At 43.5% G+C, this 18,408-nt stretch overlaps 1 protein-coding gene across 1 annotated transcript in view; it reads right to left on the bottom strand.

The window, feature by feature from the left end:
* Positions 1–4,488: 4,488 nt before the first annotated feature.
* The window catches only part of ITGB8 (integrin subunit beta 8), a 190,466-nt gene continuing 176,546 nt past the window's right edge, over positions 4,489–18,408 (bottom strand). The window contains exons 13-14 of the mRNA XM_075315380.1: positions 9,819–9,982; positions 4,489–8,287 (exon numbers count right to left, since the gene is read on the bottom strand). Coding sequence (XP_075171495.1) covers positions 8,165–8,287; positions 9,819–9,982 — 287 coding nt within the window. The 3' untranslated portion in view covers positions 4,489–8,164. The remainder of the gene's footprint in view (positions 8,288–9,818; positions 9,983–18,408) is intronic.

The following is an 18,408-nucleotide window of genomic DNA, read 5'->3' as shown; positions in this document are numbered from 1 at the left end:
TCGGCGTCATAGCGACGTCACTAAGCGGCTGGCCAATAGAAGCGGAGGGGCGGAGATGAGCGGCCGAAACATGCCGCCCACCTCCTTCCCTCCGCATTGCCGGTGGACGCAGGTACGGTGAGGTTCCTCGCTCCTGCGGTGTCACACATAGCGATGTGTGCTGCTGCAGGAACGACGAACAACATCGTTACTCACCAGACAACGATATTTGGTGTTTGGACGACCTCTCCAAAACCAACGATTTTTACCACTTTTGCGATCTTTGTAGGTCGCTTGTACGTGTTACACGCTGCGATGACGCTAACGACGCCGGATGTGCATCACAAACACCGTGACCCCGACGATAAATAGTTAGCGATATCGCAGCGTGTAAAGCACCCTTTAGTCCCTATATGTTCTCAGATTACATAGCAAAAACCTGCTGACAGATTCTCTTTAATGAAGCAGTCCAGCAATTTATTTGAACACTAAACCTCGTCAATCATCTTAACTCCCAGATTTCTCTCAGCATTTTAATAATTTATGTTCCACAGTAATTTCCATAAAGCATCAGTACAGCATAACATGAGCTGCAAGAACAAGTACCTTCTATGCCTTTTGTGGTAACACTATAACTATCCTTTCTCCTATATCCTCATAAATAAGCTACTAAACTTTAAGTATATACAGTAACAGAATATGTGTTGTCATCAGGAGCTGTGCAATCATCATCAGTAACTGTTATAGCAGTTTCTATGTCCCCCAGCTACGAACTGTCCAAGAAATTTCATCAAACAAGAAACTTTGGTGATAGAGGAGAACATAAAGCAATATTTCTCAGGAAATCATCATGACATCAACTACTTTATAAGGTAATACTAGCAGAATTCTACGCAATTCTTGCGTTACTGGTGACAAAATGAATTTAAAAAGTCATTGAAATGCGACTTTAAGTGCTTAATATTTTTTTTTATGTTGCAGAAATTCAAACAATTTATCAGGGTGACATCAGGAAATGTAAAGTACTCTGAGGAAGGCACAATTTGTTTCCACATGTATTTTCCCTGAGTGTAATGCATTTAACCCATAAAAAACAAACAACCCAATCAGACATTCTAACAAGTCTGTTTTTGGTTAATTTCTTGGAATATTGTGCAATAAAAATACCATTTGGCTTAGATAGAAAGTCATTAAGTTGCTAAGTAACATTAAACAAACTAGTATGTAAATCATTGGTTCCATATTTTCATTAAAATACAAATGCAAATATGCAGAGATAATAAGTCTGTGGTCCTCTGATCATTCCCTGAGTCTTGTTAGCGGCCCTGTCACATCAGTCTTGCATTTTCATCTGTTTCATTGGATTTCCCAGATTCACTCATAATTCAATAAATGGTTTGGAAATTCTGTCTTTACAAAATTATTAACATTTTGGTTGTTTTCTTTTTTTTTTGATGCTTTTATATCAAAACTTCCCACAATTGCAACTTATTCCCTATCCACAGGATAAGTGATACATTTTTGATATTGAAGCCCTTATTCATGAGAAGAACGGTCAAGGCCTCTTTACACGCTACGACATCACTAAAGCGATCTCGTTGGGGTCACGGAATTTGTGATGCACATCCGGCTGCGTTAGTGATGTTGTTGCGTGTGACAACTATGAGCGATTTTGAATCGTTGCAAAAACGTTCAAAATCGCTAATCGGTGACATCCCCCCTATTCTCAATTATCGTTGCTGCTGCAGTAGCGATGTGGTTCATAGTTTCTGCGGCAGCACACATCGCTACATGTGACACCGCAGGAATGAGGAACCTCACCTTACCTGCGGCTGCCGGCAATAAAAAAGGAAGAAGATGGGCGGGATGTCACGTCCCGCTCATCTCCGCCTCTCCTTTTCTATTGGGTAGCGGTTCAGTTATGCTGCTGTGACGCTGAACGAACCGTCCCCTCAGAAAGGAGGCGGATCGCCGGTCACAGCGACGTCGCAGAGCAAGTAAGTGCGTGTGACGCTGCCGTAGAGATGTTTGTTACGGCAGCGATCAACACATATCGGCCGTACGACGGGGGCGGGTGCTATCACACTCGACATCGCCAGCAAATGCTTGCGATGTCGCAGCGTGTAAAGCGGCCTTCACTGTTGGCTGACTGAATAGAACGCCGGTCACACCGACACTCCAATCACTGGGAGTGCGGACATGGCTGTGCAGGGCTCGGCTACAGTACCTCTTTTAGTCCCATAGACCTTGAGTAGAGCAGTAGTGAAACATGTGCACTGCCACTGTGATTAAAGAGGACCAACCACCAGGATTTTCGTATATAAACTAAAGTCAGTGCTATACTGACACTATCATGCTGATTCTAAACGTACCTTTAGTTGTGAGATCGGATGTATACTTTCCTGAATATAGGCAAGTAAAGTTTGGGAAATGCACTGTTACTTGATTGATAGCAGCTACAGAATATTTAATAGGTGGGTCTGGTTTTGCTAGTTATACCCGTCCCTGTCTGCTGCCTGTCCTTCCTTGTCTCTGTTATTACAGGGAGAGGAGGGAGGGAGGAAGGACAAGGGGGAGGAAGGACCAGCAGGCAGACAAACTTTACTTGCCTGTATTTCAGAAAGTATACATCCGATCTCACAACTAAAGGCATATTTAGAATCAGCATGATAGTGGCAGTATAGCACTGGCTTTAGTTTATATATGAAAATCCTGGTGGTTGGTCCTCTTTAAAGGAGGGATTTGGGACCCCTATTCTCATGGCGGCCCTAATAGAAGAGGTGATAAGCTGTAATATCAGTCAACTTCCTTTAGTCCTTTTGAAATGAATATTCTTTAAGTACCAAAAGATGTGAGTGTACAAACAAATTATGCCTTCTTCTGAATCCATTAAAGGCATTGTCCACTACTAGGACAACCTTTTCTGATTCCACGTTTCCACCAGGTTAAATTATAAAGACTAAACTTGTCTTCCGTACCAGCGCTCACTTCCTGTTGATTGTTCATTTGTTCCGAAGGCAAAGAGGAGGAAGTCAGAGCTGATTGGAAGTGGGGCTTGCGTGACGTCACAACCCCATGTGAGCCACGGCACTGCGAGCCCAGACACCGCTGGAAGGATGTCGGTATGGGAGGTGAGTATAGGCTGTATTATTTTACCTGGGGGAAACATGTGGAATCAAAAGGGGTTGCCCTAGTAATGATAAACCCCTTTAAACACTAAACTGTAGATTACGGGTTATGGGGACCTAAAAAAGTTACTAACGCTAAAAATCATACACAAATGTAGAAAATGTTGAGAGTTCATTAAACCACACGTATTGCTAATATGAAATATACACTTTGGCCCCGATTCTTCAAAGCTTTTATGCCAGAAAACTGGCATACAAAAATTCTGAAAAGTCACAAATGTTTTGCGCAATTTTTTTGTTTTTGTGTTTTCTCGCTCAACTCCGACAAAGTGGATCAGGGTCTATGTTTGTCACATTGGAGCAGTCCATTGTTCCCTAATCTCCAGGTCTGTTGTCAGCAATAGATGATATACAAGTGTAATGTATGCTCTGATTTTCTTTTCTTTCTTTGCAGAAAAAACAAAAGGGAGAAAAGGCACATTAGAACCAGAGCAAAGTTATGAGAGTCAGTGCCTTAAGAGAGGAAAAAAGCAGAGGAGCCATCGCCTTTAGTGGCTTAAAGGGAACCTGTCACCATATTTGTGACAATAAGCAGCGGCAACCACCAGTGGGCTCTTATGTACAGTATTCTAGAATGCTGTATATAAGAGCCCAGGCCGCTGTGTAGAACATAAAAACTTTTAGAGTACTCACCTAGCGGGCGGTCCTGTCTGATGGGTGTTGCTGCTCTGCAGTCCGGTGCCTCCTCTCTCCACCGATCTCCGTCCTTCTACCCAGCCCAGGCCGGCATTGTGGTCTTCCACAGGCACACTTTGATCTGCCCTGCTCAGGGCAGATCAAAGCACTGTAATGCACAGGCACAAGGAAAGGTATAAGAACACATGCGCAGGTGCACTACAATACTTTGTTCTGCCCTGAGAAGGGCAGATCAAAGTGCGCCTGCGCAGGAGTGCAATGGAGGCCTCTGTGGATGATGTAGGATGCGTCATGCACATGGACCTCAGAAGGAGGCTGAAGAGATTGCCGCAGAGAGCAGGCACCGGACCAGAAAGCAGCAACTCCCATCGGATCAGACAGCCCCCACATAGGTATTACAAAAGTATTTTTTACGCTCTACAGAGCGGCCTAAGCTCTTATACACAGTATTCTAGAATGCTGCATATAAGAGCTCAGTGGTGGTGACTGCAGCTTATAGTCACCAAATCTGGTGATAGGTTCCCTTTAAGGCCAGTTTCCCACATCTAGCATTTTGCCACTTTGCCGGATCCGTCACACTGCAGTACAGTGCAATACAGTATAATGGCATCGCGGCAAGCTCCAGTCACATGCTGTCATGTGACTGGAGCTTGCCGCGATGCCATTGTACATGTTATCTGCAGAGGAACACGAGTTTTGTGGCATGAAAAAACCTTTATCTGCTAAAAAGATATTGTATGAAATTTATCAACAAAGTCTTAAAAAAAAACAAGCTAAACAAAAAAGCAAACCAAACAATAAATTAGTGTCTAAGTGTAGACGTTACTTTAAAGCAATTGCAAATGAATGCTTCTTCTCATTTCTGGCGTTAGGGATGGAGGTCACAACCATACAGACTGTGCTGCTTCATTACATGTATACACCTTGTGTTATTACATAGTAGAGTATTAAGGCGTCATGTATAGCTGGCAGATATGCCTTATTAAAGGTGGACATACTGTATATGTAACCCGTTTCTGCCAATACGGCAAATCATGTAATCACTTTATATACATATTCCGTCCACATTTGCTGCCTTCTGTAAATCCACACTTACTGTACAGACATATTCTACAATCCTCATCGATAATTGAAAGGATTTTCTCGTCATTATAAATAAGTCAAATTTCAAAGAGCTTATGAAAATAAGAAATTTTGCAAATTAGCTGTCATTAAATATCCTCTCGGTTCTGAAGAAGGAATAGTTCTACAATTTACTTCTCACGGCGTACATTACTGGCCGCCTCTGCAATGTATCAGAAGTGGCCTGATCCTAGGCAAGGAGTGCAGGCTTACAAGCTCTTTGCTGTAGGGCTTGTAAGTGCTGCTCTAAAGCTGGCTTGATAGCTGTATTTGTCCAGCTTCAGTGTCCCTGTACACCCCTAATGCTGAAGAGGCCAAGCTTCATGTGCTTGCAGCATAGGGGAGCACATACTTTGGACCAAGGATGCAGCTAAGCTACTGGTACAAAGGATAAATTATCAGGATCACATCGCCCCTTGATAAGCATGAAGCTGGCAGGGAGGGAAACAGAAATCTCCTGGACACAAATTTATGGGAACAACCATTTAAAATGATCCTGTCACATTTAGAAATGATATTCAGTTACAGATAGGAGTAATCTGCACATAAATAGCGGTAAAATCCTATTTATTCAGCTTACTCAATCAGCGGCTACAGTGAGAAAATGTTTTATTCTCCTTGCAGCTGCTTGTCTTTAGTCATCAGACAGTTGCCAGAAGAGGTTAATCTCTGCTCACTGTACCACGAGTGTGGTGTAATCACTCCCTGGCAAATTGATTGATGGTCTGCTCTGCACACATATGCTGCAGAATGGACTGTCAATAAAGCGATCGTACCCGCCCCCGTCAGTTGTGCGACATGGGCAAATCGCTGCCCGTTGCGCACAACCTCGCTTAACCCCGTCACACGGACTTACCTGCCCTGCGACGTCACTCTGGCCGGCGGACCGCCTCCTTTCTAAGGGGGCGGGTCGTGCGGCGTCACACGGCAGCCGTCCAATAGTAGCGGAGGTGCGGAGATGAGCGGGACGTAAACATCCCGCCCACCTCCTTCCTTCCGCATTTCCGGTGGAGGCAGGTAAGGAGATGTTCATCGCTGCTGCGGTGTCACACACAGCGAAGTGTGCTGCTGCAGGAACGACGAACAACATCGCTAACATGCAGAGAACGATTTTTTGTTTCAGGACGACCTCTCCGCGGCAAACGATTTTGCCCACTTTTGCGATCGTTTAAGATCGCTCGAACGTGTCACACACTGCGATATCGTTAATGACGCCAGATGTGCGTCACACACACCGTGACCCCGACGATAATTCATTAACGATATCGCAGTGTGTAAAGCCCGCTTACCTCTACCTGCAACGTTCCATTGAAGCAAGAGGATACAGGGAGAATAGAACTTAATTTTCTCCCTGTAGCCGCTGCTTCAGTAAGTCGGCTACACAGGATTTAATCACCATTCACCTACAGATTCCCCCTATATTTGCAGGTATATAGTTTTTTGGACGAGCCAGGTTGCCTTTATTACTGTCATATTTTGCAAAATGTTGTTACTCTTATGGACACATTAAAGGGAATCTGTCATCAGGTTTTTGGTACCTAATCTCAGAGCAGCATAATGTAGAAAAAGAAACCCTCATTTCAGGGATGTGTCACTGTGCTCAATGTTTTGATAAAATCACTATTTATCACCGAGATTATCACTAGAGGACTAGTAAATCTGCTACCAGGTATAGTATTCATGACCTCTGTATAACACAGCCCCCCACCACTGATTGTCAGTTTTTTCTGTACACTGTACATATGCAGGAAGCTGCCAATCAGTGCCGTGGGCGGGGTTATACAGAGCTCAGCATTCAGAGTACTGCTAGATCAAAATAACAGAATACAGACCAGTAAGTGACACATCGTTGGAATCAGGATCTCTATCCCTAAGTTATGCTGCTCTCAGATGGGGGATTAAAAACCTGGTGACAGATTCCCTTTAATAGTTATTTTAAAAGTGGAAGTACAATCACACCAAATGTATTATAGCAGTTTTTTGTAATCTAGGACGACACTATACTTAAGTCTGCGTTGAGAAGCTCTGTGTCTCTTAAAGTTTCTTATTCTGTTTAAAATGCTATAATTTTGGATAATTCTACCCCCAAATTTACCATTATTTTATCTTATAGTTTTATAGACGGTTAACACAGAAAAGTTCATAATTTTACACTTGAAAAATGGCCTATTGTTACATATAAAAACTATTACAGTACTTCAGAAATGAATTAATGAAAGCCACCAATATGTTTCCCTTGCAGCAGTTTAAGCACTCGAAAGTTGCTTTTTTCCATGTCCGCAGATGTAGCAGAGCTGGATGTGTCATTTCACTTTTTTTGTGCATCAACAACATGAGGCCCTGTGCGCACGCTGCAGATTTACTGTGGATTTTACCACGGATTTGTTGCAGAAAATACGTCTAACATTTCTGCAGTCATTCCCCAGCAAAACCTATGGGTATAAAAAAAATGCTGTGCGCACACTGCGTTTTTTTTATACCTGCGGATTTACCTGCAGAATTTCCGCTGAGGAATTAATGAGCATGTCACTTCTTTTCTGCAGGTCCCTGCTTTTTTTTGCCATAGATATTGATAAAAATGCGGAGGGACCAACCTGTGGAAAAACCGCGGCAAACCCCCGGCATGTGGATTTCGTTGCGGTTTTGGTGCGTTTTTTTACCGCGGGTGCAGGATTCTTTAAGAGGGTCCAGATTTTCCTTGAGAAAAAGTCAATTTGTAGTGCGCACATGACCTAACAAACTTTAGAGTCCAATGACAAGCTCATCTCAATGCGTCTGCATCGTGACAAGGCCACAAACCTCTCTGCGAAGTGCACATACAATCTAGCTAAAGTGTAATCAGTGCTTCGTAAAAAACATACAAAAGATAATAAAAAGAATAAAGTGCTAGAGTCAAACCTTGTACCGTACAGTAGTAATGCACATGGATCTAGTAGAGCAGCTACAAACAACTCTCCGCAGTTATGTCAGTTCACAAATCTATACAAGATGAGAAAAATCATGTCGTGACGAGGAATCACTCGGTGCCATCGCTTGCAGAACGGCACTCTATAATTATCATTAGTCTTTTGCTCGATAAACGAGGGCGTCCGTTCTGATGGTTTGTCACGTGCGGAATAAACAGGCCCTGCCCATTTATATGGCATTAATATCAGGCTAAAGAATGTCTAGAAAAAGGCAGAAAAGTCACTGAATGCAGACGCCACGGAGAGATGTGGTCACCTAACGCAGACAGGAGCTTAAAACTTGTACTTGAGCGCTTCGTGCACCGCCAGTTTCCCAATGCTGATATTAATGTCTTCTGGCTTTTCCCGAGTATATGTCACGGTCCTCGAGTACACATTGTGCAGGCCATTTTTATCCTGTGGGAAAGACAAGAAATTTAGGAAACAGTCTTCATCCATTGTTGTTCAGTGTCTGTTTTTACCCTCAGCGCAGCATTGTACATTGTATGCAACATTGTATGCATGTCCGTGTTGTTCCAGGATCACGGATGTCAAGTCTATGGGTCAATGAGAAACGTGTACCGCACATGGATGCCATCAGTCTGCCAACCGTGTGCTTTTGTGTTTTACATCGCAAAGTATAGAAGAAGCTTTGTCCTTTACTTTTTTACTAAGCTATCAGTGAAGAACAGTGATGACACTGAAGGTAAAATAAAAGACACGCGGACGGTACACTGATGGAAAACACATATGACACCGTCACCAATTTTTCATGCATGCATTTAAAGCCCGCTTTACACGCTGCAATGTATCTTACGATGTGTCGGCAGGGTCACGTCGTAAGTGACGCACATCCGGCATCGTAAGGTACTTTGCAGTGTGCGACAGGTATGTGCGATTGCGATTGAACGGTAAAACGTTCATCGCACGCACGTCGTTCATTCCTCATGAATTGAACGTCAGGTTGTGCAATGTTCCCGAGGTAGCGCACATCGCAGTGTGTGACACTCCAGGAACGATGAACAGATCTTACCAGCGTCCTGCGGCTCCCGGCCAGCAATGCGGAAGGAAGGAGGTGGGCGGGACGTTTACGTCCCGCTCAGCTCCGTCCCTTTACTTCTATTGGCCGGCTGCCGCGTGACGTCGATGTGACGCCGAACATCCCTCCCACTCCAGGAAGTGGACGTTCGGCGCCCACATCGAGGTCGTATGGAAAGTACGTGTGACGGGGGTTAATCGTTTGTGCGGCACGTTCAACAAATTGAACGTGCCACACATACGATGGGGCGTTGCAAATCGCATACGATATCGTAAGCGAAATTGCAACATGTAAAGCAGGCTTAAGAATGGATGTGTGAATGAGACCTTAAAGGGAATCTGCCAGCAGGTTTTTGCTATGAAACCTGAAGCCAGCATGCTGCAAGTTTTAACACAGAGAATTCAGGGCTGCCTGTCTTGTCACAGTCCAATCTGTTGTTTATTTGCTATATTTGTAAACAGCAGGATCCGTATCATTGCTCAGACTACAAAGTAACGCACTTGGCAGTCCGGCAAGCCCCCTCCTCTGAAGGACACCTCACTGTCAATGTCCAGTCTCAATTGAGAGCCTGGCCTGGTGTGGGCAGGGACAGCTTTCTCAGTTCTGCTGCATGACTAAAGCTAAAAATTCTGAGTGCATCGGAACAGCTGCAGCCAGTAATCTAAGTGATACATAATTGGATTCAGGATCTCTTTGCCTACATTATACTGCTCTCAGATGAGGTCGCAAAAACCTTCTGACAGATTCCCTTGAAGCACATAAAAACAAACACGAGTGACACATTGGTCACATGTGTGTGTTTTAGTTTTTTGTGATAATCCTATTAATTTTAAAGGAAAAGTTGGCTCCTTGACTCATGGACCTAATGGAGACGGGCAGGGAGAGATTCCGGATTTTGGGGCACCTTACCTTCATTGACGTTGGCACCCTGTAGTCAGATGAAGAGGTCCTCCTGTTGTTACTGCATTGTAAGAAAGTAACTCTTATTATAAGTACAGAAAGAAACCCAATAAGGAAGGTTGCTGTAAAGATGATGAAAAATATCTTCAGGATCCAAGGGTCCGAGAAGCATTCTGAAAAGAGAAAGTAAATGATAGGTAAGGACTGTACACTTCCTATCTTATCCTGGGGTAGGATGTTGAAAGCCCACATAAATTTACATTACAGTGGAACCTTGCTTAACGAGAACAATCCGTTCTGGGACTGTGCTTGTTAACCAAGTTACTCATTCAGCAAAGCAAGATTTCCCATAGGAAATCACTGCAATGCAGACAATTCCTTCCACAACTAGTTAAATGTCTCATCCTGGTCCCCTATTCTGTTATTCCACACACGCACAAACACACACAAACACACACAAACACACACAAACACATATTATATGCTCACCTTACCTTCCGTTCCATCGCCGGTCTCCTGGGACTTGCGGTGCGGGACGTGTTACAATAACGACGAGGGAGGAACTTCCTGCCAGAGCGCTGGCGTCAAAGGCAGAGCCGCTTGCCTCTGATTGGCTAGTGCGCTGCCTTTGAGTAGCGGTGACAGGAACCAGGAAGTTCCTGCTTCGTCGCTATGGATGCACAGCCTGGAGTGGAGCGGAGCGGCGCGGCGCACTACAGGACCCAGGAGACCGGCGATGAAACGGAAGGTACACATATTATATGCTCATCTTACCTTCCATTCCACTGCCGGCCTCATAGTACTTGTAGTTCGCCGCGACCACGTCGCAATGTACCCGGGAACTACAAGAACCATGAGATCGGCGGTGGAACTGAAGGTAAGGTGAGCATAATACTGTATATGTGTGTGCGTGCATGTGTGTTTGTGTGTGTTTGTACGTGCTTGTGTGTGTTTGTGTGGACTGCAAGTGCGGGTCAGAGCGCGGTGGATGGACGAAACCGGAAGTGTGTGAGGTGAGGATTTCGCTCGTACAGCAAAGCTTTCTCGTAAAGCGGGTTACAAATTTACAGAAAGCTTTGCTTGTTAAGTGAAATTCTCGTTAAGTACTCGTTAAGCGAGGTTCCACTGTATTCACGTTAAAGGGAACCAATCACCAGGATTTTCCTATATAACCTAAAGCCAGTGCTGTACACTGGTAACACTACCTCCTGATGAAGCCGTGATAGGCGGCACGCATTGGGTCAGGTCTCCTCTGCACCTTATCTTGCTGCTCATTGTATGCTAATTTTGACACAAGCTAGGCTGGTTATAGTGGGAATATACTATATATCAGCTATATTATATGCTTGATGTGCTTCACCTCTATATGTTATATGGTTGCTTTGTAGACTTTGTCCTACCTTGCATTGTCTGATAGTATTGAGATATTCCCCTATATTTTCTTGTGCTCTATTAGGAGCCTTCTCTGTTATTTGGTTTTGGCAAGATTTATATTATTATGCTTTTAAAGAACTTAGGTGCATAAGGGGCCCTTGGTTTATATGGTGGTGTCTGTTTTTATGTATTTCTGTATGGATTTAATTATGCACTAATAAAACTTTGTAATTTTTATTCATTGAGTGAGTGTCATATTTTGTAAAGTGCTTTTTCTCCCTTGTCATTTACCTCATTTGCAGGATAATATAGTAGCTTAGGTATCCCTTGTTACGACAACTAGCAACTAACTATTTAATACGGAGTGGTCGTAACCATGGATACCTAAGCTGCAATGCCCTGCACATGAGGTAAGAGACATGGCTAATCAAGAGAACTATACTACATTTCTTTGAGACAAGTGTAAATCCAGCAATAGTGGTGTTGTGTAATTAACACATATTATAAGATTACAATGGGGGAGTCCTTGATTTTAGACCTCACTGATAGAGATGAACGGACCCGAACAGTAAAGTTCGATGTTTACACCAGAGATTTTTTAAAAAAATCATTATTAGTTAAAGGTTTCAGGTGCTTTATGTATGCAGACCACTAGAATTAGGATCTCTGTACTCGGGTACCCTCGGTGCTAAGCCCAGTGCAAGCCGCTTGCAGTGTTTAAATGCTTCGCACGTGATTGGATGTAGTGTACACGAAAAAAAAATGCCATTCGTCCTCTGGAAGTGATCTGTTTATGACTGGCTGTATATGTGAGCGGAGACACGAACTGCCCAATCAGTGACTTACAAAGTTCAGGTCAAGTCCAGGTCCAGAACTGAACTATATCTAAGGTTTGGCTGAAACCGCCAAACCTGAACATCTATGGGTCGCTCATCTCTATTCCCTGATTTCATGAATTATTGAGCAGTGAGAACCATTTCAGTGAATTTGATTCATAGGAATTTAATGACAAGAGTCTAAACCAAAAAATATATATTGATAATGTAACACTTCCACCCACATGTCTCGGTCAACAGATGTCATGATTTGCAGGTAATCAAAACAGACTTTGGGATTAGAGACAGCTGAATTCTCTATTTCAACTCTTACAGCATGCTGTCTTCAGATTACATAGATTAAACCTGCTGACAGAGTCCCTTTAAGTTTTGATACTTTATATAACAAATATATCTATATATATATATATATATATATATATATATATATATATATATATATATATATATATATATATCTATTAAAAATGGAGCAGTTTTTGCAGGTCAAGCTGTAGCTTTTAGGCTGCGACCGCACTTTGCGTTTCCACCTGCATTTGGGTGCTTTTTAGGTGCGTTTTGAGAAACTCCTATTCATGCCAAAAGGGTAAAGGATGTGTCGTTGCTTACCAATTAATCAGATAGTCAGCAAAGCAAAGGTACTAAACAATTGTGGTCACAATTAAAAAATAACTTTTAATATTTAAATTTTTTTAAAAATTTTTTTTTACCACACAACATAAATGGTTGTATAACCAACCAGCTAATTGGAGCTAGTATTTAAGCTCCTATCATTACCCGTTAAGGACACTGTATAACCGGTAGTAATAATTCTACCGGAATAACACCTATTGAGACAAAAATTGTCCCGTATGTGATATATAGATTAGTAATCCATAGCATAAACAAACATTAAGCAGGAATGGTCCCACTAAGATAACAATATTAGAGACCAAGGTGTTACTGTCTCCTGAATGTTATACATAAACTACAAGCTACAGCGACAGATAACCAAGGTATGGTCTCACTGTAGAAAAATGAAGTAAAAACTTGTTTTAGTTGTCCAGTCGCAGGGGGGGGGGGGGGGGGCGCACCAATCAGCCTCACAATACCCCTTGGCTGGCAACAATCTGACCTGATATTTTCTTAGACCTCCCAAAGGTGCGTTTTGCTAACATTGGAGTCAATGAGAAATGGCAAAAAAACAAGTTTCCTACAAATTCTTGCGTTTTACCTGCTTTTTCTGTGCAGAAAACATGCGTTTTGAACTTACAAAACGCATGCTTTTTGCACATTAAATTAATGATTTCATATGTCCCTTTACACACACACATAATCCGACAATTAAATGAAAGAAAATGTTAAATTTAGTGCTATTTTTCTAATAAATACTATATTACCGCTATAATTCCATTATATATTTCTATTTTCTTTTTAATTTCTGTACTTATGTAAGTAATCCTTTTTTTTAATCTTTTTTCAATATATTTGAATGTTTAACCTTTATTTAGCAGTGTCTTGATTTTACAAACGCATTTGTCAAAACACAGGTGGAAAAGCAGGTAAAAAGCGCTGAAAACGCATCAAAAACGCGGGTAAATACGCATGCGTTTTCAGCGCTAAATTTCTGAAAAAGGCAACTTTGGTCAAATCATTTAAGCACAAAATGTGCGTTTAGAACTGCAAGTAGGAAAACGCAAAGTGCGGTCGCAGCCTTAGAGACTATTTGGGATACGTCTGACTTTTTGACTATCTTTTCACTTTGACTGCTTTTCTGGGGAGTCAAAGTGACCTAATATCAACAATTCTGGCAGTTTTTTTCCTGATGGAGCGGTAAATATCACAATAATTTAATAGTTTGGACCGCTACAACTTTAAATACAAATCACTCTGGGGTTTTTTTTTTGCTTACTTTTTTATATAATCTTTTAAGTGTAAATGTTTATTTCTATTTCAGAAAACATTTTCACTTCTTTTAATATATTTTTTCTTTTTATATATTTTTTATTTTTACTATGGGTCTTGATCATTTGTTGGCTTGTACAATACATGGCAATTTTTTTGTGTTGCGTGGTATTGTCTCATCTAAGTCCACCTCTGGAGTGCAAGTAAATATTCTTTTTGTATAGAATTTTCTTTTTATTATTTGACTGAATTTGCTGCTTTTATGAGTTCTCATATGCTTGTATTCCTTGTATAATATCCTACAAGGTGCAATAACTGGAAGTAAAATGACTATTGGTCAGGACAGGTTTCTCAGCCGTATACTATACGCCGGGTAGGCCTTTCACTAGGTAGAGTTATCGTTCTTAATGACTCCCACTAGAACTAGTCTCTAAGAGATCCTCAAAGGCTGCAAGTCATCAGTCATCAACTTGTAAGATTATAATGACTTCTTGTAATTCCCCCGACTTCCTAAACACCATTGAATGTTGTTAATAAAGTGAAGGAGGAACGGTCTGTGCCTGATACAACCAGACCTTTTGATAACCTTAACATATTTGGAGAAATAACATATTATGCTGCTGTAAGACTACAAATTAGTAGACGTTCAGTTTATCGGACGGTGTGACCTTGCCATTGGCGATGACCTTCTACAACTTTGAAGTGTGCACAAGGGGTCTGGAATTCATCTAGACAAACTCATTTCTTCCGAGGCACAGCTATCTTGATGTGATAAACTAGGTAAACACCGTCTGCTCCATTTTCTCCCTGGCATGGCCAATGTCAGATGTTACTGCCTGATTCCCAGCATCACTAATGTCCAGGACTTGGCCGTCTTGTAACATATATTTGGCTGAATTTGTATGAAGATATTTACCCAATTTCTCGACAATACACTTCTCATCTCTGGGCGACCAAGTCAGTTTCATTTATTGGAATGCTGTATGTTACAGGGGTATTCCCAATTTACAAATTTATAACATATCCAGAGGATAACCTAAAAAACGTCTAATAGGTATGACCTGCACCAATGGGTAGAATGTGAAAGTCTGGCAGTCACCTCAACATATGGATTTGGGGTCCCTTCACGCCCGTTGTATACATTGGTGTCAGTCCCAAAGGTTTAAGCCACAATTATCAGACATTTATTTCTTACCCAGTGGAGATGTTAAAATGCAAAAGATTGAGAATTTGCTTTAAATCAGTCATCAGGTTTTTACTACACATCTGAGAGCAGCATAATGTAGGTGCAGAGACCTGATTGCAGCAATCTGTCACTCCATGGGCTGCTTGCTGTTGTTTTGACAAAGCTTCTGTTTTATCTGTTGCAGATATATCAGTTCTCTGAATGCTCAGCTGTGCATAATCCCACCCACGCCACTGATTGGAAGCTTTCTGCCTATGCACAGTATACACAGAAAGCTGCCAATTAATGGTGCGGGCGTGGTTATACAAAGCTCATGAATATCAATTCAAGATTCATCAGGCACATATTACATTAGTGGTGTCTATTTTTGGACGAGTAACTAAGCATGAATATCAGTACAAATATTCAATATATCGGATACAAAATGTCTATACATTTATCCATTAATACGGCCATCGCCATCAAGTGCACAGCTCCTTCCTTGACAAAGCATCTTGCGAAACGCGCATCGGACTGCGTGTGGGGACCTCCATATGGGTGAGCCATGCACTTGATGGCCGTATTAATGGATAAATGTACAGACATTTTGTATCCAATATATTGAATATTTGTACTGATATTTATGCTTAGTTACTCATCCATTTTTTCGGCCTGCACTATATATAAGTGAAATCCCCATTGTCATCTGATCGTTCCCCTGCTTTTTCGGATGTACTTGTGTACTCCTTGTGACCTCTATTATATGTAATGTTTGTCATATATGTTTTTTAATATGTCCCAATAAATATTTTGATACATTTTATTCATCTTTTGGGTTGATTAATCTGGTTGCTCTGGCCATATAATTGTGTTTCAAAGCTCATGAATATGCAGGACTACATGGCTTCAGGATTAATAGTCCTGAAATGATAATATTCTGCTGATAAAACACTGATTTTATCAAAACTACAGCAAGCAGCCCAGTAAGTGACACATCGATAGAATAAGGATCTATGTCTCTACATTATTCTGTTTTCAGATTAGGTGGCATAAACCTGGTTGCAGATTCCCTTTAAATTGGTTTTATCACCCTGTCTCTTCAGGAGCGCAGCACTACCCTGCCTCACCGTTAGATTGACAATTCAGACCAGTCCGAACCATCCAGTCTCCGATGCTGCTAGGTTTGTTTCTGAAGAGCAGTCGGTCTGAAGCTGGCATTTATAATTGAAGGTATTTGCTAATATTATTACACCTACTACATATTAGGATGGGATCTTGGAGCTGGGAATAACCCTTTAAACATACCCTCACCCAATGTTCACACAAGCAGTATGGCTGACCATAAACTTACAAATTGCTACTGTAATACTATAAACTGGGAACCTTTTGAAATAGTGAATATTAAAATTCCCAGGCTCTGTCTAAGAATCAAGGCCCAAAATGTGCAAAATAATAAGGGTTTAAAGCAGGGGTCTCAAACACGCGGCCCGCGGGCCGCATGCGGCCCTTCAGGTGGCTTCTTGAGGCCCGCAGGCCCGTGGACCCAGTAAAGATGGCGACGGGTGCAGGAGCCGCAGCCGCCAGCTATTTATTTCAGCCTACAGTTTTGTCTTTGCCGCGCACAGTGAAGTTCTCGCTGCAGAACGCAATAACAGCCGCCTGCCAATCAGAGCAAGCATCTGCTGCATATGACCTCAGATGCTTGCCTGTGATTGGCCAGTGGCTGTTGTGCAGTGATAACTGCTCTGCACGCGCCGGCAGAAAGTTCAGTGATGACAGCAGCTGTGATCATTACCGGGTCCACGTGCCTGCGTGCCGCTGACGGCAGGTGAGAAGAATGCTTTTGTGTGTGTGGTGTGTGTGTTAGCTGAGGCTGCACGGGGTGGGAGTGTGCTAGTGCGTGTGTGCGTGTGTGTGTGTGTGTGTGTGTGTTAGCTGAGGCTGCACAGGGTGGGAAGGGGTGTTAGCTGAGGCTGCACAGGGTGGGAAGGGGTGTTAGCTGAGGCTGCACAGGGTGGGAGGGAAGGGGTGTTAGCTGAGGCTGCACAGGGTGGGAGGGAAGGGGTGTTAAGCTGAGGCTGCACAGGGTGGGAGGGAAGAGGTGTTAGCTGAGGCTGCACAGGGTGGAAGGGGTGTTAGCTGAGGCTGCACAGGGTGGGAGGGAAGGGGTGTTAACTGAGGCGTCACAGGGTGGGAGGGAAGGGGTGTTAGCTGAGGCTGCACAGGGTGGGTGGGAAGGGGTGTTAGCTGAGGCTGCACAGGGTGGGTGGGAAGGGGTGTTAGCTGAGGCTGCACAGGGTGGGTGGGAAGGGGTGTTAGCTGAGGCTGCACAGGGTGGGAGGGAAGAGGTGTTAGCTGAGGCTGCACAGGGTGGAAGGGGTGTTAGCTGAGGCTGCACAGGGTGGGAGGGAAGGGGTGTTAGCTGAGGCTGCACAGGGTGGGAGGGAAGGGGTGTTAGCTGAGGCTGCACAGGGTGGGTGGGAAGGGGTGTTAGCTGAGGCTGCACAGGGTGGGTGGGAAGGGGTGTTAGCTGAGGCTGCACAGGGTGGGTGGGAAGGGGTGTTAGCTGAGGCTGCACAGGGTGGGTGGGTAGGGGTGTTAGCTGAGGCTGCACAGGGTGGGTGGGTAGGGGTGTTAGCTGAGGCTGCACAGGGTGGGAGGGAAGGGGTGTTAGCTGAGGCTGCACAGGGTGGGAGGGAAGGGGTGTTAGCTGAGGCTGCACAGGGTGGGAGGGAAGGGGTGTTAGCTGAGGCTGCACAGGGTGGGTGGGAAGGGGTGTTAGCTGAGGCTGTACAGGGTGGGTGGGAAGGGGTGTTAGCTGAGGCTGCACAGGGTGGGTGGGAAGGGGTGTTAGCTGAGGCTGCACAGGGTGGGTGGGTAGGGGTGTTAGCTGAGGCTGCACAGGGTGGGTGGGTAGGGGTGTTAGCTGAGGCTGCACAGGGTGGGTGGGTAGGGGTGTTAGCTGAAGCTGCACAGGGTGGGTGGGTGTGTGTTTTGCTAGCTGAGGCTGGGGCACATTGCTACAAGGGGACAAGGATGCACACATCTTTACAGAATGGGAAACAGGATGGGGCACATTACTACAAGATGTTGGCCAAAATTACTATGCGGTGGTTATTGTAACACACACACACACACACACACACACTCTACACATTTGTTATAATGGACAAATGAAAAATGTTCAAAAACAGTGATCCAAGGGTGTATAGAAAGAAAAAATGGTACCACTACCAATGTCACTTTTTCCTGAAAAGAATGCGGCCCCTCAAATTATTTTTTTCCTGTGTGCGGCCCATACACCCAGCCGAGTTTGAGACCCCTGGTTTAAAGGTTCTTT

Source organism: Anomaloglossus baeobatrachus, chromosome 6 (genome assembly GCF_048569485.1).
Source record: "Anomaloglossus baeobatrachus isolate aAnoBae1 chromosome 6, aAnoBae1.hap1, whole genome shotgun sequence".
Taxonomy (NCBI): Eukaryota; Metazoa; Chordata; class Amphibia; order Anura; family Aromobatidae; genus Anomaloglossus; species Anomaloglossus baeobatrachus.
This window is presented reverse-complemented; position numbering and strand designations above follow the sequence as displayed.